The sequence below is a fragment of the Eucyclogobius newberryi genome, unplaced genomic scaffold, assembly GCF_026437365.1.
Source record: "Eucyclogobius newberryi isolate DKJ021-1_F unplaced genomic scaffold, fEucNew1.0.hap1 SCAF_4, whole genome shotgun sequence".
Classification (NCBI taxonomy): domain Eukaryota; kingdom Metazoa; phylum Chordata; class Actinopteri; order Gobiiformes; family Gobiidae; genus Eucyclogobius; species Eucyclogobius newberryi.
In genome coordinates, this window is record NW_027316056.1 from 34,873,509 (window position 1) to 34,900,742 (window position 27,234).

Sequence of the window (27,234 nt, forward strand, 5' to 3'; positions counted from 1 at the left end):
GAAGTAATCTACAAATCAGGAAGCCTTTACGTTCATTTATAATTTAAGTGAAGTGTTAGTTAGCATTAGCATTGAGACACTGCGTTAGCATCAAACATGGCCGCCGTTTTAAGTCAATGGCAGCGCTCATTGGCCCGTGTTGCCAGTTTAGCGGCTAGCTACATCTGGTAGCTCAGTCCGCTGAACATGGCAGTAGTGCTCTTCTCCACACGAGTGCGTGCGAGGAGGGCGGGCTTGAGTACCACATGACCGCTCTGACCAATGAGACAGGGCTGCTAGAGCGGAGAATAAAAACAATTTTCTTTTTTTAACTGAAGGATTTGCAACAGAGAAAAAGTTCCTGATCTGAAAAAAAAAAAACCGCCACAAAATCTGACCTGTGTGAAAGCTACAGGTCTCAGTCAGCAGAACACGAGCGGTTTGTTTTTACAGTGCGCTCTATGGGGTAATGGTGTAGTTCCACTGGTCACACTCACAAGTTCAAGCAATCCAGAGATTTGAATAGATCCATGGTTGCTCTGCACAGCACATGTTCAACAGTGAATTTAGCAAAGCACGGCCTTAGGAACCGGTCCAAGTGAGTGCATCTTTGCATCTTCATTCTGTGCAGTGACATTTGTCTTACTGTTGAATTTGAGGGCTTTGAATATCTAAAAAGAAAAGTATATGTACAAAATGTACACTGACTTGTGTATATATGACTTGTATATTCTATATTTTCTTTCATGGTAAAAAAGTTAGGAATTGATCAGTATTTAAACCTCAACATGAGATGAAACAAATGATGTTCCACAGACGTGTGTCTGTGGTGGAGGCAGAGGTAAAGGAATGGAGGAGGCCAGCCCCAGTGTTACGTGTGGTTCAGGTCTGAGGTCTGAGGAGGTTCTGGCTCAAACAGTCTGTGTCCTACGAACCACTGGTCCTTCTGTTCATCCCCGCTGAGCCGCCCGTTGACACAGTCCTGCTGGTCAGCGATGCACATGTTAATAGGAGAGTTGTGGTTGCTGTAGAAGTCGTCAAACATGTTCTCGTCCAGCTCCTCTGGCTCTTCGGGCTCCTCTTTGGGCTGGAGCCCCAGGTGCTTGCGTCGGTGCAGTCGGAGGCTCTGGGAGCGGGTGAAGCCCATCCCACACAGGTCACACATGTAGGGCCGCTCGCCCGTGTGCAGCCGCACATGGTTCTTCAGGCTGGACGCGCGGGTGAACGTCTTACCTGGACAAGTCACAAACATGGTTAAATCCTGAGAGATTACACAAGTATTCAGAACAGATCACACAGCTTTGGATTGTGCTTTAACCCAACAGTAAACTAGTGCTTTCAGCTTCTGTAGTCAGCATTCACTTTGACGCTGCAACGTACAAATGAATAAATGTATGATGATTTCAATTATTAAATCAAAGTCATAATAATAATTTATAAGTATTATTTTTGATGAATAAATTGATTAATTGTTAAATGACAAAAGACCCGTGAATGAGATTTGAAAAGAAGCTAAAGTGAAGGAGGACGTTCAAAAACAACACGTTCATCATCATTTAGTCGGAATTTCTGTCAGAACTCTAACTATCTTTTCTTGGCTCATGCCAGGTTTCAGAGTCCATTTATAGACAATTCTTTAATTATTCAATAAGTAGATGATTATCCCCATTAACCCTGCCTTGTTAAAGGAAATGTGTGAATCTGAAGGTACATTTATTTATCATGATCATTTTGGCTGTGGTGGTCCGAGTGACACTGTGACCGTATAAGAGCCTGGAAACCAGATGAAATGACACAGAAAGGTAGTGAGCATCATGAAGCATTCATTTACAAGCCAAAGGTTCAGATTTTCTGTTTTACCCATATTATTTACAGTGTTTCAAATCATGTACTACAAATCAACAAATCAAACAAATACAAAAATGTCCCTAAAAAAAATAAAAAAGGTTCAAATGTTTCAGGTTCATTCAAACGTGTTCTAAGACTTTAGTGTGATAAATGTTTTACCAGTAGTGAACCAGCAGTTAAAGGTGTTGTTAAACTGACAAACAAGGCAAATTTCCCCCAAAAGTTATTACTATGACGCATGTTAATGATAGTTCATGTGCATGTGCACCACACACGCTAACCACGCCCTGCCTGGATGAACCATTTACATTGCATTTTTAATGTAACAATACTCTTTGTTCTGCCCCTTTTAAATAAACCCCTAAGTAAAAGTTGACTGACTGGTAAAACTCGCCCGTCACTCACTCAGAGCCTTACAGCGGCTGACCAAAAGGAGGAGTGGACGAGGAAAGTGTGTTTGAGCAAAGAACTGCATTAAACAGAACTATGAGCAAAAGAGCAGCTTGTCACAGGGATCAGAGCACAGCTAGAGTTTGGTCCCTGCTAAAGGGACGGTGGCCCAGTCAAAGCAGTATAAAGGATCCAGCTGAATGACTCACTGTAGTGACCAGCGGACTGAGGCACTCCTTTTGGAATGTTTCAGTGTGCGGAGCTCGGTGAAAAGAGTTTGGACAGCGCTGCTGTAGAAAGTGAAAACAGCCTGCTCTTACCACACTGCGGGCAGTCAAACTTCTCGCCGCTGTGGATCTTCTCATGCTCGCGCAGGCGGCCAGACTGGTTGAAGGTGCGCGGACACACTTGGCAGTGGTAGGGCCGCTCCCCGGTGTGGGTGAGCCGGTGACGGTTCATGGCTCCAGAGTGAGCGAAACTCTTTCCGCAGTCGGGGCAGGTGAAGGGCCGCTCGCCCGTGTGGATCTTCAGGTGCCCGGTGAGCTGGCCCCTCTGGGTGAACTGTTTGCCACAGTAGGAGCAGCAGTAGGGCTTCTCTCCGGAGTGGATGCGCATGTGCACCTGCAGGGCGGACATCTTGCGACAGTCGCGTCCACACAGGCCGCAGCAGAACGGGCTCTTGGACGGGTCCTCCGGCTCCTCCTTCTGTGTGGGGACGCCCGGGCACCTCACTCTTTTGACTTTAGCTGGATTCACCATTGACACTACAGAGGGAGAAGAGAGCCTCTCATGACTCACTTTTCCACCCCTCGCTCATGCTATCCTCACTGTTCTTTTGCCTACACCTCACACTCTAGCAGGGCCCTCAAGTCTTTGGGGCTCAATCCAAATTCAGTTCAATTCAATTCAATTTCATTTTGGATTCTTACATGAGAATTTCTACTTGATTTGAATAAAATTGGCCAACATACATGTCAAAATGTCATGAAAAGATAACACTGACAGTTCTTCCACTAAATCTTTCCAAACCTCCTACTGTGTGCAAATACTGGGCCCTACTGTTGACTCACAGTTCATGGGCTCCTCCTCTTTCACTCGGATCTTCAGTTTGCGTTTCTTTGGAGGCTTTTTCATGGCGTCATGTGATTTGTCCTTCTGTGACTTGTTCGGTCTTCTAGACACGCCTTCAGCTGGAAAACAATCACACCCTGAGTGCATGTTTCTCCCATAACCAGAATAAATGTATGGATCATGTTCATGGAGGTTGGGGATGATATGGTCAGACCTACGGCCTGATTCCACATCATGCAGCTCCACTGCGCCACGCCCTACATATGCAGCCATAGAAGTGAGGCAGATCCACATCCTGTGAATGCTCTGCACAGGTCAGTGCCAGGGCTCTGTCACGTCCAACTAAATTACAAATCAAGTCTATTTTCTTCTGCATCAGGCTCTGGCCAGATCAAGCTCCACGATTCAGAAAGCTCCAAACAGGAACAAGAACATGAACATTGTCAAGTAAACACACTCTGCGCGGTCTTCATTTTGATTAGATTACTTATAGTTGATGTTTTTAGATATTGTTGCTTTAATTAATAGTTTGGCTCAGTTAACTGTTCACTTTCACTTTATGCCAATGAAACCTTTATTGGACTCGTTCGCATAAGAGTTTAATATCAAGGTGGAGAAAAAAATGTGTAAACTGAAGTCGAAGAGCGATCCCAGAAAATACAAGAGTCATCTGCTTTAGAACAAATGACTATTTTGGTATTAATTAAGAACTTTTATTTCACAATCTCTCCGTGCATTCTCTTCTCGAGTTCCTCGGGGCCCCGCAGCCCTGAGGAGACAAAACGCATTCAAAAAGCGAGGCTCTGCGCCCTCTGACGGAGGCGTTCTGCGGCGCAGCGGAGCAGATGTGGATCATCCCATGAGGTCCATTGTGACATAACGCTTTAATGTGGAGAGTAGTAATGAGTGATAACAGATACCTGTAAACTAGTTCTGATTTTACCTGTCCACCACAATTTAAAGGTTTAGGATCTTTGTCAACATCATTTTAAGTTTTTCAAGCTTTGAAACAAATCTGGGGCATCGTGGGCATTACATTTAGAACTAGTAATATAGGTCATGTCATCTCCCATATGAAGCTCCTACAAAGCACCAGCAGATGGCGTCACTGGGCCACTGTGGAGTGATGGAATTGGTGCTAATCTGTAAATACTAGCACCTGTGTTGATTAGCTTTGTAATGAAGCCAATATTAACAGTGATATAATGAGAATGGAGCTTGAATCAGCACAAGCCCAAAAGAGTCAATGGACTGAACTCCCACCACACTAAACGCTCCAGGAGGTTTCACAGGCGAAGGATTGACATTTACAGAATAGAGGGGCCGTTACCACAGAGGGGCGTCTCTTCCTCCTCCTCCTTCACGACCACGCTGAGCGGGCTGGAGCAGAGTTCCAGGGGCTCCACCTCCGGCTCCACCTCCCCCTGGGGTTCACCCAGGGGGTCACCATGGGGGTCACCATGGGGGTCACGCTGGGGGTCAGGCTCACTGTGAGGAGGGCGGGCTGCGGCTGCGGCTGCTGCTGCTGCTGCTGCTGCTGCTGCTGCTGCTGCTGCTGCTGCTGCTGCTGCTGCTGAGGAGGGCGTCTGAGGGACCCTGGGACTGTGGCGCGGCTGGACAAACACAGGACATGAGATGTTTGGGTTGATATGAGAGCTGCTGTGCTCCCGACTTCAGACCCTGAAGCTCAGAAGAGCTGCACACAGCCTGATCCAAACCCTCTGCCACATTTATGTTCATTAGGCAACAAAATGAAAGTTTGTAGACAGACATATGGTTGTTTTATGTTTGTTACTTTTGCCAATGAGAATATCTAACTTCCAGTTTACCAATGTTTGCAGGTTTATTAGAGCTTGATGAAATAAAACTAAATACGTTGGTGAATTTTTGTGGACCATAAGCGCTGGACGCTTTAGAGCACTTTGGAACAGTGCTGATGTCAGAGTGTGTCTCTGTTCAGGGCCCGGCTCTGGGTCCAGAGTCAGAGCTGCTACTGATGTCATACATAACGCTTTTCTTAAGAAATCACATCTGAAATCTCAAATATCTATTTAATAAATCAAAGTGTGTGTCTGTGAGGCGTGGCTAAAGCTAGAGTAAACAGAAAACTACTTCTGATTCATCCTCAGCTATTTATTCCACGTTTAACCTCCCTTTATGTCATGCACTGGGGGAATCGAAAACAAATTCTAAAAAGACTGAGATTCTTGGTCTTAAAGGTTCTGGATCGATTCTCAATCCACTCTAAAGTGACCCAGTGGAAATGTGGCTTTGGAGACCCCACCGCAGGTTGGACCGTGTATGGTAGAAAATGTTGGCAGAGCTCACCTGCTCGGCTGCAGTCGAGTGGACATCTGCAGCCTGGTTAGCCTTTTTGCGGTTAGCGTTAGGAGCTCCAGTAGTTGGGGTCCGTCCTGATTTGTGGCCCCTGTCCTGACCACCCTCCTGGCCTGGCTTGCGGTGGCAGGTCCTGATGTGGTTGCGGAGGGTCTGTGCCAGTTTGAAGTGCCTCCCACACTCCAGGCACTCGTGTGGCCGGTCGTCCGAGTGGATGTGGCTGTGTCTGCGCAGCTCTCCGGGCGTCACAAAGGACTTGTCGCAGTGGGAGCACTTGTAGGGCCGGTCCCCCGTGTGGGTGCGCATGTGGGTGGTGAGGGTCCACTGCTGAGAGAAGGTCTTCCCACAGTCTGTGCAGTGGTACGGCGTGATGCCCGTGTGGAGGCGCTCGTGTCGGACCAACGTGCCTGCAGAGAAATGAGCCAACTCTGTAGTTTAGACCGTTAAATGTTCTGAAATGCACCGGATTCTTGGATTAGTTTAGCAATTTAGCTTTTTATTTTATTTAAAGAGCCATTCGACGTCCCATTCACATTGTATACGACATGTCATTTTTAAATACACTCAAGAGTTTCATATTGTAGAGTTTAACCCAGTATAAATGAGTAGACGTTTGATGCTCTTACTATCGAACATTTATCAGGGTTCAGAATAAGCGGTATCGCATCGCAAAATGCAACGCAATTTCTCTCAAATGCGATGCATTCGTCTGAAAAAAGTGCTTTCGAATCGCAGCTTTTGCGATACAAAAATATGTGTTCAACTGTAGAACCAAAGCGCCTAAAAGCACTGATCACTCGTCAATAACGGCATGACACATGTAGGACGCTGTGTTGTCATGACGAGTCCCGCTGCTGTCTCAGATCACGAGTCTGAAAGTGGGAGGAGCCACGTGCGCTAAAGTTTGCGTCAGACTTTCGAGGTCAATAGCTCCTAAACGCAAAAGTCTTTGCAGATCATTCACAGCCTAAATACTCATATTTACACTGCCAAGTGACACAACCTCGTTTTTAACAATCTGATGCGTATTTTGGGCGCAGCGAATTACACTGATCCGAATGTGCAGCCGGAGCTGAAGCGAGTGCTTAGGGACCGTCATCAAATGTGCAACCGGAGCAGAGACGAGTACTTAGAGACCATCATCAAATAGCCAAACGAAAAATGGAATGGAACGTCAAATAGAGCGGTACAATTTGAATAACATATAAAATACACTATGATGGACGCGACAGCAACCCTTTATCTTTCCATCAGAAGCTTAATGCATATTTTTTGTGAGTGTAATGACAATTAATATGTAAATGAGACTCCTGCAAATAGTCATCTGATTGATGATGATATGGAAGAAAGTTGTAAATAAGGCCATCTGACTTTGTGTTGATTAATTTGTTCAACAACTAATTTTATTTGCAAGTTTTCTGTTTTATTTAAAGAAATTTTTTTTAAAAAGTGTTTAAAAGTTAATTTGTTAAGAGTTTTTATTAAATAGAATGTTTACAAATACATTTTAAATAAATAATCGTGTTACAGCAATGGAAAATATTGATTGTTAGTCACTTTCGTGTTTTGCTATGCAATTATGAAATTGCTATACAAATTTCAAAAAAATAACGGATTGTTTAGCAGCTGCTGCTATACAAGTGAAAATCCTTCACCTGAGCCCTGCTTATTAACTCGGCTCGTTTGATTTGAAGGACTCCAGTGTTAGTCCCATGTGTTTTTGCAATAGCCTTTAGCATTAGCCGTTAGCATTAGCCCACAAAAGGCACATGTTTTGACTAATCCAACCACATTTAGCTCAAAGCCTTGTTAAAAGTCACTGTTGAGTGTGTAAACTTGTTGGTGTTTTATTTTAGATAATAATTAACCGAGTAACTGAGCTAAAGGCTAACTAACCTAAAGTGTAGATTTGTGATGTGCTTTTGGAAGAATCTAGTGACACTAAACCTCTTGTAAATGTGACTGAGGAGCAGATAAATGACATGAATATCATTAAATCAACATTAACGTTATTTACTTTATATTGGCTTCATCAGTCATTTGTAAGTGATTGAATGATCTATTTGACTCGTCCAAGTGAAGGCAAGAGAATCTATGAAAGTCTCTGGGTAAACGTCTGTCCACAACCGTTAACCCCGTTAACCCTTTCCTTTGCCATGACCACACAGTGATGTATCGTGTCATGCACGTGTGTATTGTGGCTCCTGTAATGAACTATGCATTATGGAGGCGCGCTCCTACCTGCCAGGGCAAAGGCCTTGTCACAGAAGGAGCACTGGTAGGGCCTCTCCCCAGTGTGGGTCCTCTGGTGGTCCCGCAGCTCAGCCGCAGAGTTACAGCTCTTATCACACTGGGAGCAGGGGAACTTCTTGCGTATGAAGCCCTCCACCACGTGAGCGTGCATGGCCTCCAAGTGGCTCTTGAGGTGCCAGTGCCTGGAGAAGCTCTTGACACACAGACGGCAGCTGTAGGGCCGCTCCCCGGTATGCGTGCGCTCGTGCAGCTTCATCTCCCCCTGACTCGTGAACCTGCACAAAGACCATGTTCTGACATGAGCACATGTTCTGAGCAGCACATGTTCTGAGCAGCACATGTTCTGAGCAGCACATGTTCTGAGCAGCACATGTTCTGAGCAGCACATGTTCTGAGCAGCACATGTTCTGAGCAGCACATGTTCTGAGCAGCACATGTTCTGAGCAGCACATGTTCTGAGCAGCACATGTTCTGAGCAGCACTGTGTGCGATTCATCCATAAAGAATATTATAATTCATTCATTGGCGTTTTTGGTCAGACGAGGAGTTTAGCAACGTCAGTCACCGTTTTGTTTGGAGGCAAACAACAAAGGTAGTTTATGTAAAGTAAGTAATGGGCATTACAAATATAAATCAGACATGGAATGATGTACGATCATGCTTTAGGTTGTTGCCTGTAGCACCTAAACCTATTTTGGCACCGCTTGCAGAGCTACAAATGATGCCACAAGTCCAAACGTTGTAGACTCTCGCTGTCACCGGACCACAGAGTAAAGCTTTAAATAATATGGTCTGCTCCACTAAAAAAGTAAGGTATGATGTAAATGTAGACTTTTAAACTCAGGCCTTTGAATCCTTCACGACTCTGTTCATGTTCGAGCCATGAGAGCTCTCACTGTGCACTCTGAGCTCCAATGTGATCTTGTATTCAAATTGGCAATAAAGTAAATCATGGGACTGCAGATGGGAACCAGCTCTGGGCTGAACCTGGTGTATTTACATGCTGTCCCATTCAAATACGTAAATCAACTAAACTAACCGTTTTTGCTTTCCTTGCTCTGTTGTCACGCTTTAGCAACAGTAGAACTCAAGATAGGATCACCTCTATATCCACAAAGCACTCCACGGCAATCTAAAAACCTCTGTATTTGGCCGTGTACTCTGATCGGGACCGGCTTCTCTGTGTACTGACCGCACCGGGCGTGAGAATACACATGTTTGATTTGAGTCGGACCTCTTGTCGCAGAAGCTGCAGGGGAAGGGCTTCTCTCCCGTGTGCAGCCGCTCGTGCACCATGAGCAGCCCCTTCTCGGTGAAAGGTTTGCCGCAGTAGGAGCAGGGGAAGGGCCGCTCCCCGGAGTGTGTGCGCAGGTGCCGCTGCAGCTTGGACGCGTACTGGAAGTCTTTCCCGCACACCGGGCAGATGTTGTCGGGCCGCTCGTCTTGTCCCGGGACGTACAGGGACTCGCCGCCGTCTTCTGTGACAGCCACAAGAACATCATCGTCACAAACAAAAACGACATGTCGCCAACTGAGCTTTATTCTTTGCTGTTGCGGATGTGATGTCTTTTACTCAACTGTTTGTTCGGAAGGTTTATCGCAGTCGACTCTTTGCGATATTGACAAAAATGAATATCTCAATATTTTTTGGGAACATACCAAAAATGATACTCAGACAGTTCTATATCAATCAAACATAAATGTGCTAAAACATGTCATTAGTTGAGGTTAGATTATCAGACAAATGTGGAATGTCTGTGTAAAAATATCACAAAAGTTCAGAAATATTACCTTTTCAACTTAACATTGTCATTTATAGCTGCTTTTGTAGCATTTTTACTACAAACAATAGACTTTATATCAGAATTCACCATATTATCCTTGGCCAGATGCACAGAAGTTAAAGTTAAAGTTCTTTCAACTGACAACAATCTCATCTTTGGAGTTGAAGAATGGTACCACTTTCTGAGGCAAGAATTTGAACTTTGTGCCAGTTTTTGATCCATGTGAAATGTGGATAGGGCCAGTAATTACAGAGATATGAAGCATAAACCAGTTCAACCGTTTAAAACACAAAGAAAAGTGTACAAGGGGGAACCACAAGAGGGCAGCAGCGGGGATTCGGGACAGACAGGTTTGGTTACATAATATCCAGTTTGTAGGCGGGTGCAGAAGTGAAGGTTTCTAAATATATTTTTGAACATTTTCATTTAATATATCGACGTCTGTGTTCTTTTTGTGTGTGTTTTAGAGTCAGTTTAGTCTAGAGAACTGCTATCAAATCACAACTACAGTTATTCTGACAGTAGACTTGTGCCTGTCTCGTGCATGAAAACTGTTGCAATGCAGTTTTGTTCGAACATCGTCTTATTTTTTAGGGCGACCTTGGAAAAGCTGGTGCATTTACAGAAATGTTCATAAATGTACACTGTCCCCGCCAAATAAAGAATGCAGAGTGTGACTGACTTTGATCCGAGAAATCCATTTCTTCTCCGTCTGAATTGATCAGGCCCCCGACGTGTAACTCGTCTTGACTCAGGGCCAACGAGGGCCCGCGCTCATCGGGATTTTCAGAACCCATCTTCCCACTTCCTGAAAAGAACCACAAATTCATTTCACATTTTCTCTGTTAAATCTGAAATGTAAAAACAACATACATCTTATGAATTTACTGTATGGAAGATATTGGTCTTCTCAGATAAGGAATTTTGATTTGTTTGTTTTGCGTGTGTGTTTATTTTATTTTATTTTGTTGTTTAGTTTGTGTTGTTCTATGTTCTAATGAAAAATAACATAGTAACAAAATAATAATAATTTAAAAACCCACTCAAAAATACCCTAAAAAATTTGCAGGGTTCAAAGTTCAGACGCTAAATTTTGCATTGTAAATTTTCCTTGTGTTTTAGAAACTCAAATAAAAAAAGAGAACCCCTAAAATTAACCATTCTAAATTCAGAGTGTAAATTTCACAGTGAATGTAGCAGCGCGAGGCTTTAGCAGCCGATCCAAACCTTCGCTGTGACATTTTTCACTGCAAACTTCACTCTTGAGTTTAGACTATTTTGCAATGTGTTTAACAATATAGAAGTCCTGTCTGTGGTATAATATCATACATTTGTGTACGATCAGCAGACTGATGCAACTAAAACTCCAATGAATTTTCTTATTCTACAAAATCAAAACATAATTGAAGTTATCTTTACACACGTAGTTGGAAGGATACTCAGCCCTAATGAGTAAATCATCATTTTACATTGTGTTCATTGTAAACCACAAGCCGCAGTATTGCTCTGAGACAGGTCCACTGACCTCTGACCTCTGTGAGTGGGGACTGTGTGGTTCCAAACACCAGAGCCTCTGTGTGTGGGGACTGTGTGGTTCCAAACACCAGAGCCTCTGTGTGTGGGGACTGTGTGGTTCCAAACACCAGAGCCTCTGTGTGTGGGGACTGTGTGGTTCCAAACACCAGAGCCTCTGTGTGTGGGGACTGTGTGGTTCCAAACACCAGAGCCTCTGTGTGTGGGGACTGTGTGGTTCCAAACACCAGAGCCTCTGTGTGTGGGGACTGTGTGGTTCCAAACACCAGAGCCTCTGTGAGTGGGGACTGTGTGGTTCCAAACACCAGAACCTCTGTGAGTGGGGGCTGTGTGGTTCCAAACACCAGAGCCTCTGTGTGTGGGGACTGTGTGGTTCCAAACACCAGAGCCTCTGTGTGTGGGGACTGTGTGGTTCCAAACACCAGAGCCTCTGTGAGTGGGGACTGTGTGGTTCCAAACACCAGAGCCTCTGTGAGTGGGGACTGTGTGGTTCCAAACACCAGAGCCTCTGTGTGTGGGGACTGTGTGGTTCCAAACACCAGAGCCTCTGTGTGTGGGGACTGTGTGGTTCCAAAACACCAGAGCCTCTGTGTGTGGGGACTGTGTGGTTCCAAACACCAGAGCCTCTGTGTGTGGGGACTGTGTGGTTCCAAACACCAGAGCCTCTGTGTGTGGGGACTGTGTGGTTCCAAACACCAGAGCCTCTGTGAGTGGGGACTGTGTGGTTCCAAACACCAGAACCTCTGTGAGTGGGGGCTGTGTGGTTCCAAACACCAGAGCCTCTGTGAGTGGGGACTGTGTGGTTCCAAACACCAGAGCCTCTGTGTGTGGGGACTGTGTGGTTCCAAACACCAGAGCCTCTGTGAGTGGGGACTGTGTGGTTCCAAACACCAGAACCTCTGTGAGTGGGGGCTGTGTGGTTCCAAACACCAGAGCCGCTGTGTGTGGGGACTGTGTGGTTCCAAACACCAGAGACTCTGTGTGTGGGGACTGTGTGGTTCCAAAGCACAGAACATCTTTTGGACAGTCCAGCTTCTCCTCTGCTGGAGCCTGTGGAACTCACTCCTCACACATTTCAAACTGCAGGAGCACCTTTATTAGGTGTTTGAAACTGTGGCTGAAATCAGGACAGATTTTGTATTGTTTTAATTCTAAAAGCCTCCTATGGACAGGTGTTGAAAATGAGCAGATTTTGCTATAACACTCGTCCAAATGCAGTATGTCCATATTAAATAAATAAACAATAAATAACTTCCTGTCCAGAACTGATTAAACCTCTTAATTGTGACACTTGACTGTAACAAGTTTGACACATGTTTTCCATTCATTCATTTTCTGCTGCTTGTTCCCGTTTGGGGTCGCGGGTGAGGTCGCGGGTGAGGTCGCGGGTGAGGTCGCGGGTGAGGTCGCGGGTGAGGTCGCGGGTGAGGTCGCGGGTGAGGTCGCGGGTGAGGTCGCGGGTGAGGTCGCGGGTGAGGTCGCGGGTGAGGTCGCGGGTGAGGTCGCGGGTGAGGTCGCGGGTGAGGTCGCGGGTGAGGTCGCGGGTGAGCCTATCCCATTGACTCTGGGCCTTAGAAATGTCTTTATTTTAGAAGTGGCAACAGTACATTTCAGAACTCTACATGTGTCAGCCGGAGTCTGAGTTTTTCAAATATCCACAAACGAGTACAGAGATGTGGGTGGGGATAGGGGGTAGGTGAAAACAGGACTTTTCGGAGCATGCAGCCTCAGTTGCAGGAGAATACAGGATTAACTCAATCAAATATCACTCCATTGTATATATTACCCAAAGAATGTCTCCTTCAAAAAGGTGTTTGTTCATTTAGAAAAAAAATACAAAATTCAAACATGTTTTGTCAAGAGTTATAAATCGACCTGTATTTATTCTCAATAATATTTTAAGTTCTAAATATTGCCTTTTCACTGAACAGTATTGCTCCACATGCTCAGAGCACTCTGTGTTCACTGCACAGCAGAACCAGGCCACAGTCAAACTCATCAGAGCTGCCGCCTCCGGGCCCTGATGTCCTGCTCAAGGACACTACGGCAGAGCTCCAGGGGCACTCAACCACTAATGAAAGCCTGTGGATTGTGCTGGGAGTACGGGGGAGATAATGGAGGCAACACGATGTTAAAACAGACGGGAATAATAATTAGCCAGTCATTTATTTCGCAGTGATTCAGTGTGACAGCTTCTGAGGGCCAGCGCCTGTACGAACCTGCGGTTATCGGTGCGTTTCAGGGGAGACTTCTGGTTCTCATCGCACTACAGCAGCTCCAGCGGTGCGGGGTTGGGCCTGGCTTCGGTGTCCGGGTCCTGAAGCCGGGGCCCGGGTCGGAGCAGCTGGACCTGCCCGCGGAGGGACGGGACCAGCTCGAGCTCAGTGCTCGGTGCTTTAGCCTGTTAGCCCGGACATGGCTCTGTCTGCCTGCGCTCGTTAGCCTTTAGCCACAGCTAGCTCAGGAGCTAAAAGAGCTAATTATGAAGAGCCCCGGGCGAACGGGAGCAGAGGCCGGGGAAGAGCGCTGAATTCCGGGTGACGAGCGCAGAGTGTGTGTCTGGGGAGCGCACAGCTCCGGGTTAGCTCTGCTCAGACAATGGCTCGGACCAACCTCAGCACTGACCTCTTGAGGCGCGGGCGCGACGCCACATCACCATCAGCAGCACATCAACATTCAGATCCGAACCGACAAAGCGCCTCCGGACCAGCCCAGGACTCACGCTCATGAGGACCGCGTTAGGACCGGGTCAGGACCGGGTTAGGACTGGGTTAGCACCGCGTTAGGACCGGGTAAGGGCGGCAGGTGGGCCAGATAACCAATAGAGCACCTTTAGGTGCTCTATAAAGTTCACACTTGTTTACTAAAAGCACTTCCGGTTGACTAGACATTAAGAGCTTTATGGTGCTTTATTTTTACAGTACAGTAAATAAAATAATTTAAATCTCGAGTGTAGATTTAAAAGGCAGATGATAATGCTTGTGTTTAACGAACCGTGATCAAAAGGAATGGACATAAATACAGTAATGCTATGAAATATAGGTCACGATTGATGTGGTTTATTTGACAGGAGAGCTGTTGTGGCATTTCTGCAAACAATCACCAAGAAAGGATGAAACAGAACAGAGTTTGTCTTTCTCAAAAGGTGGACGTTTATTCACTCGTGCACAGTGAACAATCTCTTTCCCTGACAGAGGAATCTGTCCCTTCCTCCAGAACAGTCACAAAGCACATCTTTTAAAGGCAGTGACACAAATTGACACATACTCACATCGTCATTATCAAATCAGCCCCAAAAGAGATGGAACAACCATCACGGATGCAAAGATCTCGTTCAGAGGTGACCTGACCCTCAATCAACGTCCTGACGCATGCCTGGCCCGATACTGCCCCGATACCGATACTGGCCCGATACAGATGGGTAACCCAGATTCAGAGGCGCCGGACAACATTTATCAGAAAACCATACTCTTATATCATCTGCACACAGAAAAGACACAACATAGATAGAATGACATGACATGACATATTTTCCATCACAGAGCCCACTGTGGCAGACATGGGATTTAAAGTGAATTCACTTTATAAACTTTGTCCAGTTAACTTAATTTAAATTTATTTTGCTACTTCCGACTAACAACTTAAGAGCTTTATTGTGCTGGGTTTTATTTTATAGTATTTTATCTGTAATCATTAAATTGTGTTTGTAAATGACAATTGACAAATTGTGATAAAAAAAAGAAATGGAAACAAACTTGTTAAATAAAATCCAACCCCAGTTGAACATAATTCATATTTGAGACATTTGAGGATAAGTAAAAGCCAGGAATGAACTCACTGGGTTAATTATTACAGCTCTATAACCTTTGACCCCTCCTGTGGTTGAATTGGTCTCTTATTTCAGACCAGTTTTTTCCTTGGCCCTTTTTTGTTTTTTGAAGGATGATAGTATTGAGCAGTAGATACAATACAAATTACAATAATGTAATGAAGCAATATATTAACATTCATGCAATAATGACGAGGTTCTTATTTTAAATCTTTGGGTTTTCAATTTGTGAGTATGAAATTTCCCTTATATATTCATAATATTGATACATTTATTGATAAACGTTATATTCTGATCCAGTTTCACATCGAATTTGGACATTTTTAGTTATTATTTTTAGTTATTAAAAATTCAAGATCAATCTACATTTTGAGTGAAAAGATGCATCTATAAAATAGACCTTTTGGATTTACTGTGGTATATTTCAAAATGACATATTTACAGATGCAGTTCTTTAATTTTACTAACAGTTTAGGGTAAAAGCCAGACATTCGTCTGATAAAAGAATTCTATGTACATTTCCCACTTCCTGTTTTGGTCCTGGGGACTCGGGTGTGCGTCCTGTCGTGCAGCAGTGGTTAGCACCTCTTACTGTGCATCGGGACGTGCTTTTTGTAGCTGTAGAGGTAATAGAAGGCCTTCCCTCAGGTGGGGCAGGAATGCAACTGCACGTGGACGTCCCACAGAGGGAGCACAGGCTCCTCTCTTCGGTCTGTGTCAAAACAAGTCAAACTTTATAGTGCTTTTTATACATTATATGTGACGTGACCCAGTGCTACATGGACCAGTGGCGTCCAAACTGGTTTCATGGAGGGCCACATTTTCAAACACAGACCAAGTAAAGGCCAAAGAGTGGTGGTCAGTACAGGTTTAAAGTCCCGACATAACTTCAGTATGATACATTAGTATCAGGTCGTATTCCCCAAAAATGTTTTATGAAGTTGTGGCAGAGTATTTAAATGTATCACTTGGTTTGGTGTCACAGAGACTCCAAAGCTCCACCAGGAGACCCACAAGCTGGGGCCCATCAGGGGGTCCACAAGCCGGAGCCCAGAGCCAGGGCCCATCAGGGGGCTCATGGGCAGGGGCCCACCAGGGAGCCCGTGAGCCGGGGCCCAGTGATCCTAAAATATACTAAAAGTAATAAAAAACTAATAATACATCTGTGTTAAAGCAAATAATTAGAATTTAAAAATCATCAACACATTATTAGGGTAGATATTGAAAACAAGTATAACATAAATAAATATAAAATAGCAAGCATACAATAAATAGACAAAATAAATCAAATGAATGTTGTGTGTTGGAGAAGGTCTTAGGGTCCAGAAAGGCGAGGGGTCAGAGGCGTGTGTCCCTGTGCTTCAGCAGGGTCAGGGTCCAGAAAGGCATAGTAATCATACTAGTCCACAATGTTTTATCCATAAGTGTCATGTATCATTTGACTATGTGCTGGGTTTCAGATGACATCACACAGATAAGCGTATGACATCATCACTGACTTCAAACATCAAATCAAACTGCAGCAGAAAGAGACGGGATGTGTTTATGTATTTATAAATAAGAAACAGAGAATACACACGGACAACATACACTGTATAAGGCTTACCCAACTCTTTTTCTTCAATACAACTTAAAGGTTATATGTAGCACATATATAACAATAATAACAGCATATAAATAAGGCACAGGGGTTAACGGAGTAAATCGATTAGATTCTCTCATTAGAACTACATGTTCAGCAGAGGTTTGTCCCAAAAGAACGAGATGAGCTGATCACCTGAAGATACTGACAGACCAGCTTATTCCATGTATCCATTTTTAATAAATTATTACTTCTCTGAAAACAAAATGAACAATTCTTCCTTTGGGAGTTTCTAATCCATGTGTTTAGTTACAGGTGGTGCTCTGCAAAATCTGCAGGATGTACAGTACACATGAGCCACATTTCGACTGGCCCCGGCTATGAGGCGTGTCTGTGAGGCGTGTCTGTGAGGCGTGTCTGTGAGGCGTGGCTGTGAGGCGTGTCTGTGAGGCGTGTCTGTGAGGCGTGGCTGTGAGGCGTGTCTGTGAGGCGTGGCTGTGAGGCGTGTCTGTGAGGCGTGGCTGTGAGGCGTGTCTGTGAGGCGTGGCTGTGAGGCGTGGCTGTGAGGCGTGGCTGTGGGGCGTGTCTGTGAGGCGTGTCTGTGAGGCGTGTCTGTGAGGCGTGTCTGTGAGGCGTGGCTGTGAGGCGTGTCTGTGAGGCGTGGCTGTGAGGCGTGTCTGTGAGGCGTGTCTGTGAGGCGTGGCTGTGAGGCGTGGCTATGAGGCGTGTCTGTGAGGCGTGGCTGTGAGGCGTGTCTGTGAGGCGTGGCTGTGAGGCGTGGCTGTGGGGCGTGGCTGTGAGGCGTGTCTGTGGGGTGTGTCTGTGGGGCGTGTCTGTGGGGCGTGGCTGTGAGGCGTGGCTGTGGGGCGTGTCTGTGAGGCGTGTCTGTGAGGCGTGTCTGTGAGGCGTGTCTGTGAGGCGTGGCTGTGGGGCGTGGCTGTGAGGCGTGTCTGTGAGGCGTGGCTGTGAGGCGTGGCTGTGAGGCGTGTCTGTGAGGCGTGGCTGTGAGGCGTGTCTGTGAGGCGTGGCTATGAGGCGTGTCTGTGAGGCGTGGCTGTGAGGCGTGTCTGTGAGGCGTGGCTGTGAGGCGTGGCTGTGGGGCGTGGCTGTGAGGCGTGTCTGTGGGGTGTGTCTGTGGGGCGTGTCTGTGGGGCGTGGCTGTGGGGCGTGTCTGTGAGGCGTGTCTGTGAGGCGTGTCTGTAGGGCGTGGCTGTGAGGCGTGGCTGTGAGGCGTGGCTGTGGGGCGTGGCTGTGGGGCGTGGCTGTGAGGTGTGTCTGTAGGGCGTGGCTGTGAGGCGTGTCTGTAGGGCGTGGCTGTGGGGCGTGGCTGTGAGGCGTGGCTGTGGAGCGTGGCTGTGAGGCGTGGCTGTGGGGCGTGTCTGTGAGGCGTGTCTGTAGGGCGTGGCTGTGAGGCGTGGCTGTGGGGCGTGGCTGTGGGGCGTGGCTGTGGGGCGTGGCTGTGAGGTGTGTCTGTAGGGCGTGGCTGTGAGGCGTGGCTGTGAGGCGTGGCTGTAGGGCGTGGCTGTGAGGCGTGGCTGTGAGGCGTGGCTGTAGGGCGTGGCTGTGAGGCGTGTCTGTAGGGCGTGTCTGTGAGGCGTGTCTGTAGGGCGTGGCTGTGAGGCGTGGCTGTGAGGCGTGGCTGTGGGGCGTGGCTGTGGGGCGTGGCTGTGAGGTGTGTCTGTAGGGCGTGGCTGTGAGGCGTGTCTGTAGGGCGTGGCTGTGGGGCGTGGCTGTGAGGCGTGGCTGTGGAGCGTGGCTGTGAGGCGTGGCTGTGGGGCGTGTCTGTGAGGCGTGTCTGTAGGGCGTGGCTGTGAGGCGTGGCTGTGGGGCGTGGCTGTGGGGCGTGGCTGTGAGGTGTGTCTGTAGGGCGTGGCTGTGAGGCGTGGCTGTGAGGCGTGGCTGTAGGGCGTGGCTGTGAGGCGTGGCTGTGAGGCGTGGCTGTAGGGCGTGGCTGTGAGGCGTGTCTGTAGGGCGTGTCTGTGAGGCGTGTCTGTGAGGCGTGTCTGTGAGGCGTGGCTGTAGGGCGTGGCTGTGAGGCGTGTCTGTAGGGCGTGTCTGTGAGGCGTGGCTGTAGGGCGTGTCTGTGAGGCGTGGCTGTAGGGCGTGGCTGTGAGGCGTGGCTGTGAGGCGTGGCTGTGAGGCGTGGCTGTAGGGCGTGTCTGTGAGGCGTGGCTGTAGGGCGTGTCTGTGAGGCGTGGCTGTAGGGCGTGGCTGTGAGGCGTGGCTGTGAGGCGTGGCTGTAGGGCGTGGCTGATGTGGCTTTACTGGGAGTAAACAGGAAACTACCGTACTTTATGGGCATTTCACTTGAATAAAAGCCACGGCAACCAAATTTACAAAGAAAAAATAAATAGTACATATACGGGCCGCACCCGTCAATAAGCCGCACGTGCTCACGTTGTAACATGAGATATTTACAACGTGCCAGTTGTTTTTTGAACTGGGGGTCTCGCCGTGCACCAGGGGCCCCGGAGCACAGGGTCTAATTAGACTCATTTCTCTGTGAATATGAGTTGGATTGTAATAAAACACACAGCATTTTGAAGCTTAACAAACACATCACAGCTGTCTCTACTGTCCCCTCCGTCTCTACTGTCCCCTCCGTCTCTACTGTCCCCACTGTCTCTACTGTCCCCTCCGTCTCTACTGTCCTCTCCGTCCCCACTGTCTCTACTGTCCCCTCCGTCTCTACTGTCCCCTCCGTCCCCACTGTCTCTACTGTCCCCTCCGTCTCTACTGTCCCCTCCGTCTCTACTGTCCCCTCCGTCTCTACTGTCCCCTCCGTCCCCACTGTCTCTACTGTCCCCTCCGTCTCTACTGTCCTCTCCGTCTCTACTGTCCCCTCCGTCCCCACTGTCTCTACTGTCCCCACTGTCTCTACTGTCCTCTCCGTCTCTACTGTCCCCTCCGTCCCCACTGTCTCTACTGTCCCCTCCGTCTCTACTGTCCCCACTGTCTCTACTGTCCCCTCCGTCTCTACTGTCCCCACTGTCCCCTCTATCCTTGATGACTCTGTGTGAGCTGATTCACATCTGGTTCATCTGCTCCTGAGCTCGTACTTATCGAGTGAGTGTTAAACGAGATATTTACACAGAATGTAGTGATCTACAGGACGTCTCATTTCAATGCAGCAGGTTCTAAACTGCAGAGCGCCGTATATCGCATGTCCGCGCTCCGTGTGTCTTTGCGCTTCGCCGAGTCGAGATTCACTTCCTTATTTCTCTGTGAATGAGTCTGATTGTAATAAAACACACAAAGATTTGAAGCTTAAAATACAGAGAAGAAGATGTGTCACACGCTTCCTGCTAGAGCGCCCCCCGGTGGCCGTTAAAAATCTATAAATTAGACGCACCGTTGTAATGACCGCAGGGTTCAAAGCGTGGGGAAAAAATACCGGCTTAAAGTCCAAAGATTACGGCACTTCCTGTTTCCCTTCAGCTTTTTCTGCATTTATTTCACTTCTCTGCATGTTAATGCCTTGGCTTTGGATAATGTTAAACACATTATGCTCTGGAACTATCACGTTTTGGATGCGAGTGTCGTGGGTCAATAACAGGAAACAGCCGATGCAGCGCGTCATCTTCAGACCGGACCAGTCCACTTCAGAGGAACCAGTCCAAACGTGGCTATGTTGACTTATTTAGTCAACTGTCAAAGTGAAAGTCATACTCCACTGACAGATTTCTTTTCTTATAATTAGATTAAAAATATTAAAATTAGACTCACATAACAAAAGCAAACTAGCCAAAACTACAGTAAAAGATTACCATTTGTGAGTAAGCCATTTAAACTGTGAATATTCTTCTTTACAGAGCGTCCTTCTTGGCCAGTCAAAGTACTCTACAGGACCGTTCAGTTTACATTTGTCACACGTCCACACCGCGGCAGTTCAAGGGTCTGAGGTGGTCTGCTCTTTGGGCCGGCCCAGCTGCCTGGTGGGCCCCATGCGCTTCCCTGCGTGTGTGCGGTTGTGCTGCAGCAGGCCCTGGCGGTAGCTGAAGCTCTTGCCACACTCGGCGCACACGTAGGGCCTCTCGCCGGTGTGCAGCCTGAAGTGCTCCGTCAGGCCCTCGGCTCGGGTGTAGCTCTTGCCGCACACGGAGCAGATGTACGGCCGGGTCTTCAGGTGGACCTCGTAGTGCTTGTTCAGGTGCGTTTTCACCCGGAACGTCTTGTCGCAGAAGGAGCAACTGAAAAGGCGGACAAATAAAAGTCGAGATCACAATTTGAATTTGATCACAGTCTGCTTCACGTGACGACAGAACATTCTAGAATCACAATAGTTGGACTGGATTCTGTAGTAGAATTCACTGTTTGGTTTAATTTGTTGAGCTGGTTTATGGTTCACATGAAACAAAAACCGCTCAACCTCTTCTCTAGCAACACGACTTGGCAAAAGTAAAACTATTTCCCACAAAAACTTCAGAAAGTGGTGCCATAATGTGTCCAAAGACAAAATTGCTGCAAAAACAGTTGAAAGGACTTTAAACGATGAGAGTAATATGAGTTTAAGAAACTAATAATAATAAAGTTTAACATTGTGGATCATCGGTTTGGATGTTTCTTTCTTTAACCATGCTAGTCTTTAGCTTGACTATATTTTCATAATTTAAATAACTAGAAATTGTTAAATATGTTATGTGTCAGTAGTAGCCAGTTTGTTAATTAAGTTTCATAAGGTATATTTTTATATAAAGACATGTAAAATATTGCACCTGCCACAGTCATCAAACACATGAAATATGACGCAAAGTTGTCGTCAGTGTTTTTCTTCATTGAGCTGTTTATAAGCAGTTTATAGCATGTTTTACCAACTTTGGGCTTATATTTCACATCAAACATAAAGAAAACATGTTAAAAGAGTAAAAGAAAGCAGTTGTAGTTTGTCTCTGTATCTTTTGTTGTAGTAAGAGAGATCAGGACGAGTTACAAAGTGCACACACATTTCACTCAAATATAGTCAACGTGATTCAAGTTCAGATTGGACTAAAAATGTTGTCGTTTTTCCCCCAGTTTGACCATTTTGCTCACTTTGGTTCTTTCCTGGTTGGACATGAGCAGCAGATGTGACACACACACCGGTTACCTAGCAACCATACTGTAAACAAGGGCCAAAATCCATAAAAGGTACGCTGATACGAGGAGAGTGATGTATCTTTGAGTATTCTGACATGTGTTCATCAGTTTTACATTTAAAGCTCTGAGTTCACTTGTGCACAAATGTTCCACTGACTTCTGAGTTCACTTGTGCACAAATGTTCCACTGACTTCTGAGTTCACTTGTGCACAAATGTTCCACTGACTTCTGAGTTCACTTGTGCACAAATGTTCCACTGACTTCTGAGTTCACTTGTGCACAAATGTTCCACTGACTTCTGAGTTCACTTGTGCACAAATGTTCCACTGACTTCTGAGTTCACTTGTGCACAAATGTTCCACTGACTTCTGAGTTCACTTGTGCACAAATGTTCCACTGACTTCTGAGTTCACTTGTGCACAAATGTTCCACTGAATTCTGAGTTCACTTGTGCACAAATGTTCCACTGACTTCTGAGTTCACTTGTGCACAAATGTTCCACTGACTTCTGAGTTCACTTGTGCACAAATGTTCCACTGAATTCTGAGTTCACTTGTGCACAAATGTTCCACTGACTTCTGAGTTCACTTGTGCACAAATGTTCCACTGACTTCTGAGTTCGCTTGTGCACAAATGTTCCACTGACTTCTGAGTTCACTTGTGCACAAATGTTCCACTGACTTCTGAGTTCACTTGTGCACAAATGTTCCACTGACTTCTGAGTTCACTTGTGCACAAATGTTCCACTGACTTCTGAGTTCACTTGTGCACAAATGTTCCACTGACTTCTGAGTTCACTTGTGCACAAATGTTCCACTGACTTCTGAGTTCACTTGTGCACAAATGTTCCACTGACTTCTGAGTTCACTTGTGCACAAATGTTCCACTGACTTCTGAGTTCACTTGTGCACAAATGTTCCACTGACTTCTGAGTTCACTTGTGCACAAATGTTCCACTGACTTCTGAGTTCACTTGTGCACAAATGTTCCACTGACTTCTGAGTTCACTTGTGCACAAATGTTCCACTGACTTCTGAGTTCACTTGTGCACAAATGTTCCACTGACTTCTGAGTTCACTTGTGCACAAATGTTCCACTGACTTCTGAGTTCACTTGTGCACAAATGTTCCACTGACTTCTGAGTTCACTTGTGCACAAATGTTCCACTGACTTCTGAGTTCACTTGTGCACAAATGTTCCACTGAATTCTGAGTTCACTTGTGCACAAATGTTCCACTGACTTCTGAGTTCACTTGTGCACAAATGTTCCACTGAATTCTGAGTTCACTTGTGCACAAATGTTCCACTGACTTCTGAGTTCACTTGTGCACAAATGTTCCACTGACTTCTGAGTTCACTTGTGCACAAATGTTCCACTGAATTCTGAGTTCACTTGTGCACAAATGTTCCACTGACTTCTGAGTTCACTTGTGCACAAATGTTCCACTGACTTCTGAGTTCGCTTGTGCACAAATGTTCCACTGACTTCTGAGTTCACTTGTGCACAAATGTTCCACTGACTTCTGAGTTCACTTGTGCACAAATGTTCCACTGACTTCTAACTCTAGTTTTCAGTCACACAAAGTAAAAAGCAGACAATATCTCACGTCGATACATTTTCTGAACATCTGGCTTCAAATGACGGCCCCAGCAGATTTTTGGGTTGATGTCATCATTTGACCTTATATGGTCAGTGGAGATGTAACTTTCCATTGGGGGCCATTGGTGCTAGCCCCTCCCCTCTGGACTCAGTGACATCAGCTTTATGGGATTGAGTCAGTGTCATGTCATCGTTAAAGCCTGATCTTAATCTTGGACGCTAAGGAGGTTAAGGGGGCCACAGTGGAGCAACAGGGGCCACAGTGGAGCACCAGGGGCCACAGTGGAGCACCAGGGGCCACAGTGGAGCACCAGGGGCCACAGAGGAGCACCAGGGGCCACAGTGGAGCACCAGGGGCAACAGTGGAACACCAGGGGCAACAGTGGCGCACCAGGGGGAACAGGGGCGCACCAGGGGCAACAGTGGAGCACCAGGGGCCACAGTGGAGCACCAGGGGCCACAGTGGAGCACCAGGGGCCACAGTGGAGCACCAGGGGCAACAGTGGAGCACCAGGGGGAACAGGGGCGCACCAGGGGCCACAGTGGAGCACCAGGGGCCACAGTGGAGCACCAGGGGCCACAGTGGAGCACCAGGGGCAACAGTGGAGCACCAGGGGCAACAGGGGCACACCAGGGGCCACAGTGGAGCACCAGGGGCCACAGTGGAGCACCAGGGGCCACAATGGAGCACCAGGGGCCACAGTGGAGCACCAGGGGCCACAGTGGAGCACCAGGGGCCACAGTGGAGCACCAGGGGCCACAGTGGAGCACCAGGGGCCACAGTGGAGCACCAGAGGCCACAGTGGAGCACCAGGGGCCGAAGGGGGCAGCAGTGGCTCTAGTGCAACTGTTATGTATGAATGTGGTCTGTGAGTAACTGGTGGTGGGAGAGGCCAATGGCACAAAAATGGCATCCTCTCTGCCGTCAGTCTGCCCCAGGGCAGCTGTGGCAGCAGAAATATCTTAAATCAAATGTTTGGAATGAATAAATAATGTACTTTGAGTGCTTACAAACGAAAACACTAAAACATTCCTATCATAACTTGAAAAGGCTGAAAAATGATATTGTTTAAACAATTATGATGTTTGTGTAACATAATGTACAAAGTGATAGTTTGATGATTACAGTATGATTTTGAATAGCATTCAATGGGAAAAGTAGACATTCACTTTTTTCCATAAATATCCAAGAAATTATGTGAATATTTACCTTAATTTACGCCTAAGAGTGTGTTTTTATTATTTCTATTACAGCAGGGTTATAGAGGCCCGTGTTCATTTGACTCTCCAAAAAAAGTATCAGTGCAAATAAATGATTGTTGCTGATAATCTTTTATAGACACCAGGCTTTAAGAACCAGAACACAAATGTTCCAAATTGCATCGACTTCAGGACAAAACATTGGCTATTTAAGGGTTCAATTATTTCCAAATATAGATTTTTAATATGAATCATAAGGTAAGATCCTGATCCTGCTTTTTTACAGCCAAATATATTTAATCTGTCCTAAATGCCTAAACTCCCACAACATGAGTTTTATATGAAATTGGCCACAGCCCAAAAAATAATTATGCAGAAACAAAAATAGATCAAATTCTTGAAATGAAACCAGAAATGTTCGAGTTTGCATCAAGCATGTGGAAAATATTGCAAATTTTGTGATTTTTGGACAATGAAATGCAATCACTTTATGACAAAAGTTTTGGTTAAAAATAATGTGTAATGATCATTGTTTTAATGATAAGCAGTGTTTTACAGCCTAATCCATGTCCTCCACACAGGTGTGTGTAAATGATCTCTTAAATTGTTGTATTTTGGATGAAATTATGCTTATTGAGTTCTAAATAAGAGTCTCTTGCCAGATTTGACGTCACAATCAAACATTTTCTGGATCGGGGTTGAGCCAAAAAGCTTTAGTTAAATGTTTTAGAACAGTTTAAAGAATACTAAGCACACTAGTATCTCAGTGTCAGCGTGACGGACGTTACAGGCCACAGACCGGCCTCAGTCCAATGTACTACGCCTCGAATATTGCCAACTACTAAAACATACTAAGCATTTTTAAACATAAAGGCGTCATACAAGTGGAAATCTGGAATTAAACCTGACTGAAGGTCCCGTGCCTCATGTAAAGGCTGGTGGAAGGGCTCTGCAGCAGTTGTTTTAATCCGGCAAGTTTTTCATTATAATTATTTCATTATAAGTATTAAAATGCAGTAATAGTTAACAGTAGAAAATCATACAGACATCTGCAGTTATCTGCTTTTTATTATCTATTTCTGTACCTACTCTGTGTTGCAACACTGGAATTTCCCCATCATGGGACAAATAACAGCTTATCTTACCCTATCTTTTGAGCATTTCTTATAACAAAGATAAGCCAAGCCCACTTTACGAAGACATTTTAGTCTGGAATAACCAAATATCTCTCCGATTCTACCAATCAGAATCAGAATAGGGTTTATTTCCATTTGTCAATGAACAAAAAATTCACAAACATAGGAACTTGTCCTGGTGAGAACCGCATTGGTCGTAACAAACATGGACAAAAATAACAGGAAGGACTGAGAAACAGCACTGACTTCTGAGTCAACAAGCGACGCACTAAACTCAGTAAATGAAGCTATACGTTTTGTCATATATTCTAATATATATATATATATATATATATATATATATATATATATATATATATACACATATATATATATATATATTCTAATATATATATATACATATATATATATATATATATATATTCTAATATATATATATACATATATATATATATATATATATATATATATATATATATATTCTAATATATATATATATATATATATATATATATATATATATTCTAAATATATATATATATTCTAATATATATATATATATATATATACATATACTCTAATATATATATATATATATATATATATATATATATATATATATATATATATATACGCATGCTACAAATCAGCGGCGGTGGTTGACGCCCTTTGCATTTGAACAGAATGGAGGAGGGACTGTCTGGACAGGAAAAAAGATGATGTTGGTCTGGCCCAGATTCTAATGTGGCTCCTGGGAACAAATAACCCCCCCCCCGTTTGTGAATGACTCAAGTAGAGAGCATTTCTAACCATCTCCCCAGACGGACAGTGTTGGAGCCCAGTCGTACCTGAAGGGCCTCTCCCCAGTGTGCAGCGTCATGTGGGTCTTCAGATTGTTCATGGTGGTGAAGGCGTGGTCGCACTCGGAGCACTGGTAGGGCCGCTCCCCGGTGTGGATCCTCCGGTGCACCGCCACGTACTTTTCCGTAATGAACTTCTTTCCACAGTCGGGGCAGGAGTAGGGCTTGGGCTTGATGTGGATCCTCATGTGCGCTTCTAGCTGGTCCTTCTCCTCAAACTCGATGGAGCAGCGCCGGCAGAAGAAGATCTCCTCCTCTGAGAAGGTGTTGCTCTTAGCCCGGGGTTCAGGCGGTGGCGAGGGCTTCGGGAGCGCGGACATGTTCATGATTGCACTCACGCTGCCAAAGTCGACGGCGCTTTTCTTTCCTACAAATAAAAGACATTCATTAGAACAGAAAATAAATACACATGAGGCTGATTGAAACAGCAGCTTCGCTTTGTGACAGTGATACATCATGTTTGTGGCAGAGCGTGGAGTAAAAGAAGAAAGATATTTAATGAGAGAAAACCATTCAAATACACCTAAATCTTCTTACTGAGAAGAAGCAAACATTATCTGACAGGTGAATGGATCATGGTTCTTCCAGAGTCCTCCAGAGCTATCCAGAACCATCCATAGTAACCCAGGATCCTTCAGAATCATCCAGAGTGCTCCAGAGCCCATCAGAGCCAGTCCTCTAAAGTCCTACAGAGCCTTCCAGTGTCCTTCAGAGTGATGCAGAGTCCTCCGGAGTCATTTCCATAGAAATAAGCA

General features: G+C 45.7%; 1 protein-coding gene across 1 annotated transcript in view; it reads right to left on the reverse strand.

Annotated features, from left to right (window-relative positions):
• Positions 1 to 707: 707 nt before the first annotated feature.
• Positions 708 to 27,234, reverse strand: part of LOC140378021 (uncharacterized) — a 42,127-nt gene continuing 15,600 nt past the window's right edge. The window contains exons 5-16 of the mRNA XM_072463651.1: positions 26,468 to 26,846; positions 20,498 to 20,796; positions 14,565 to 14,675; positions 12,558 to 12,776; positions 10,345 to 10,470; positions 9,113 to 9,356; positions 7,867 to 8,153; positions 5,617 to 6,032; positions 4,619 to 4,760; positions 3,288 to 3,407; positions 2,538 to 2,981; positions 708 to 1,212 (exon numbers count right to left, since the gene is read on the reverse strand). Of these exons, the coding sequence (XP_072319752.1) occupies positions 851 to 1,212; positions 2,538 to 2,981; positions 3,288 to 3,407; positions 4,619 to 4,760; positions 5,617 to 6,032; positions 7,867 to 8,153; positions 9,113 to 9,356; positions 10,345 to 10,470; positions 12,558 to 12,776; positions 14,565 to 14,675; positions 20,498 to 20,796; positions 26,468 to 26,846 (3,149 nt within the window). The 3' untranslated portion in view covers positions 708 to 850. The remainder of the gene's footprint in view (positions 1,213 to 2,537; positions 2,982 to 3,287; positions 3,408 to 4,618; positions 4,761 to 5,616; positions 6,033 to 7,866; positions 8,154 to 9,112; positions 9,357 to 10,344; positions 10,471 to 12,557; positions 12,777 to 14,564; positions 14,676 to 20,497; positions 20,797 to 26,467; positions 26,847 to 27,234) is intronic.